General features: G+C 33.6%; 1 protein-coding gene across 4 annotated transcripts; it reads right to left on the bottom strand.

Moving 5' to 3' along the window:
* Nucleotides 1-222: 222 nt before the first annotated feature.
* Nucleotides 223-2,820, bottom strand: LOC126750209 (uncharacterized). 4 transcript variants are annotated; one of them, XM_050459753.1, is made up of 3 exons: nucleotides 2,506-2,820; nucleotides 2,337-2,435; nucleotides 223-2,283 (listed from the first exon to the last, which is right to left on the bottom strand). In XM_050459753.1, the coding sequence occupies exons 1-3, from the start codon at nucleotides 2,564-2,566 to the stop codon at nucleotides 1,850-1,852; spliced, it is 594 nt and encodes a 197-aa protein (XP_050315710.1). In that variant the 5' UTR covers nucleotides 2,567-2,820; the 3' UTR covers nucleotides 223-1,849. The 4 variants fall into 4 exon arrangements, with proteins under 4 accessions (XP_050315710.1, XP_050315711.1, XP_050315706.1 ...); XM_050459754.1 differs by having other exon boundaries at nucleotides 2,346-2,435; XM_050459749.1 differs by having other exon boundaries at nucleotides 2,506-2,662.
* Between the last annotated feature and the right edge of the window lie 744 nt (nucleotides 2,821-3,564).

The following is a 3,564-nucleotide window of genomic DNA, read 5'->3' as shown; positions in this document are numbered from 1 at the left end:
CACATAATTTTCTCAGATAACTTAAAATATTACTCTCTACATACTTAATAATAAAAATTCTGTAAAAGTTATGTTAAAAGTGGTTTTTGACTGACTTAAGTGCTAATGTCCGGAGTATTTTTTAAACTTAAGCACTTTTGCTCATAAACTAAATTAAAAGACTTATATCAACTTTTGAACTTTATTTAAAGTATTTTTTTTAAAACATATCAAAATAACGTAAAGAGTTCTCCTAACATCCTAAAACCTCCTAATAATATATTCTGCGACGCAATATTAAGATGAAATATATGAAAATTGACCAATACACTACTCATCTTCTTCAGAACCATCAGACCCATTTTTTTGTGCTGAAGAGGTGGGTAGGTTTTTGTAATAATCATGAAATACAGGATCTATCAAATGTAAGACACTTAACAAATTTTTCTTTTTCTCTTCAGATATTGGTAAAAATGCTGTGTATTGGGGTTGAGGTACTAAATCCGGGTTATTTTGCCGCCTTCGTAGATAAGAAATACTTTTAAAAGGTTCATCTATGTCAACAGAGGTTTTATATTGCATTACGCCAATCTGATCTTTTGTCAATTTCAACCACTGAACATCGTGCCATATAAACTTTTCGTTTTCAGAATTTCGGGTTTTAACTTGAAGCTTTTGATTGTAAAGGGCCTTAAAATCATAAAAATCTGCTTGCAGCATCTCAGTGACTAAAAATGTTCCCTTCTTCCCGACAGAACGGATTAGCTGAGCCCAATCACGTGGGTGGTGAATTCTCATATCCGTCCTTTTTTTTTTCTTTTCAATCATAGCATGTGCGGTGTCACATTCCATATGGGAGTGTCCACTTAGCATAAATTTATGGTCAATTACTTTAAGAGAGGGGTGCTGCTGCAGAACTGAGAAACACATAGCAGCTATGTGCGAATTTCGGTTTTGCCCTGTACATGTATCTGAATACATGACAACATGGGAAATATGTTCAGGCAAAGCCATAAAATATTTATATAAACAGGAACCTATCTGATTTGCCCCTCGGCCAGCTATGGTTTCGTCCCACAAAAAATTGTGTGCAATACTTTCTGCCCCTTCGTAAATTGTCAAATTATAAACGGATAACTGACGTTTGTAGAACATAATACTTGTTTTAATGTGGGGAGTTGCTAGCACTTGCTGAAGATCAAACGATATCATCTTTGTGGATTTGTTTATTTTCGCTTCCCCTTTGTCTTGGGATTTAGCTAGATAATGCTTATCAGCTATATCCTTATGTTTATTCCATTCAGTTTGAATGACCTCCCGATCTTCATTACTGGTAGCTATTTTTAGTTTTAAACAATAAGTGTCACATGTATTGCACGTATCATTGTGTGGCAACTTAAAAGACAAATTCATATCGTTAAAAATCTGTCTGTAGATATCATACGCTACAGGAGTAGTAGTTTGCTCTTTGTATAAAGAATACATCAAACGAACATTTAAATTTGCTGCCAGATATTGCTTCTGGGTATGACGACGACTGTAATGACTTTCGTAGCGGGGAAAAGAGTTTATATGATCAATGACTTGACTTCTTCGTTCATCTGATGTTTTTGAAATTGGCGGATTAATACCCACTCGGTCCATTTCTGCTATTCCTGCTTTATTTACTGATCTTGAAGCTAACATATACTTTATAAATCCGTCGGTGACATCAAATGTCTTTTGAAAACAAGTTTTGCAAATGGGTTGCAAATCGCCGTTGACTTTTAAATTATACACGTTACTTAGAGTACGATTTCTTAGAGGTCCGTTCTGATGTCGCAATCTCTGAGTTGCTTTAGGGCCAGATGTTATCAAGCCGCTGAGATAATCAGTCTGAGAATCTTCTGTTTCTACTATTCATTGACCAAAATGAGTCAAACAATCCTTTTCTTAAATTGTAATCAAACCGATTCTTACACTTTCGCCGACAATCCGGAAGCTCTTCTATACATCTTTTCTCAGATATCATTTTCCCAGTTTCAGTTACGTACGACTGACCTGAGTTTCTTTTATCCTTTCTCTCTTTTCTAATCTTTCGGCATCGTTTACTTAATACAGCAAAAGGCTGCGGATGATTATCGCCTGCGGAGTTCTGATTATTTATTTTAGTTTTTTTCGGAGGTATGATATGCTCTTCTGAATCGCGATCTGAATCCGTTTCTATTGGAGGTATAAAATCAGGATCATTGAGTTGATCATCACCGATAAAAGGGTCTTCTTCAGCGTCAGAATGATCAAGAAATTGACAGACTGGAGTCATTTCTAAAAAAAAATTTTAATTGTTGTAAAACTCTGTTAAAAGAAAAGTTTCTTACGAGAATTACGGTGGAGTAGATTTAAATGAAGTTGCGGATCGTTCTGTTCTCTTGATGATATTGGTTCGGTCTCGGGCTGTATAACCAATTCACAACTTTCTACAAACAATTTTAATGCACGCTTAAAAATTCTAAGGTAAGTGAAAGGGAATATAAAATATACACTTACCATATGTATTTTGAAAATCTGTGGCCCCATAGGGAAGGTCAGTTTTGTTACTGGTCACCATTGTTGCATCAATAATAGTAATTGGCAGACTTTCAATATGTATATTGTTGTCTACTGTTGCGATTCTTTCTGCTTCAGGCTGTTCAACAAAGATTCTGTTTTCTGGAAAAAATTATATTGATGTAGGTAAAAAAAGGCAACAAAGTTAAGGTCAAAAAGCCATGGGTATTTTATTTTATGGCACTTGTACAATAGCCTGCAATACAATTAATCCAAGAAGCAGGTGACTCCATTACTATTGGTAAAATAGATCTTTTCCAGGTGGTACAAAATAGAAAACCAACGACGCCAGCTATATACATGTCAGTATTTTACTAACAAAATACAAAATACTCTCACCATAATAATCTTGAAATTCTGATACCTCATAAGTCAGAGCAGATTTATTTTTATTCATAGTTTTTACTTCAGTAATGATAATTGGCATATCAAGGGTAATTTCTTCTAAAACAGTCTCTTCTGTTACTGGTTCTAAAATTAGAATAATCTGCTTATTTTAACCATTAAAAATAATAATTGGACATCGCTTCTTAAAGACTCAAATTCAATATAATCGTTGCCTGATCCATTTGGAATGTCAAACAATTTTTCAACAGCTATTACCTTAGGTATTGTGGTCTCTGCAGCTTCAAGCAAAGTCATATCTATTTAAAATAATACAATTTTATTGCAGTTTCTTGTTTTTTAATGTGTGTAAGATATTTTCATGTAAAGTAAATTCAGTCAGATAAACCGCAGTTATAGAAAAAACAATAGAAACATTGTTTTTGTTTAAATATTAGAACACGACATAATCCGCATTTAAAATAAAAATATTTTCACGAATCTTTAATTTAAATTGCGCCAACAACAGTAAAAATGTTTCAATAAAAAAATAAAACTATGCAAACTTAACCTAAAAATTTTACGGAAATTATTATCTTAATATTATTCCTTACCTTTTCCGTGATCCTTGTCTCTCTTCTCGACGTTTAAAGTCATGCCACTATTTTCTTGCCT

The sequence above is a fragment of the Anthonomus grandis genome, chromosome 2 (assembly GCF_022605725.1).
Source record: "Anthonomus grandis grandis chromosome 2, icAntGran1.3, whole genome shotgun sequence".
NCBI lineage: Eukaryota > Metazoa > Arthropoda > Insecta > Coleoptera > Curculionidae > Anthonomus > Anthonomus grandis.
Note: the sequence above shows the minus strand (reverse complement) of the source record. Positions and strands in the feature narration are given on the sequence as shown.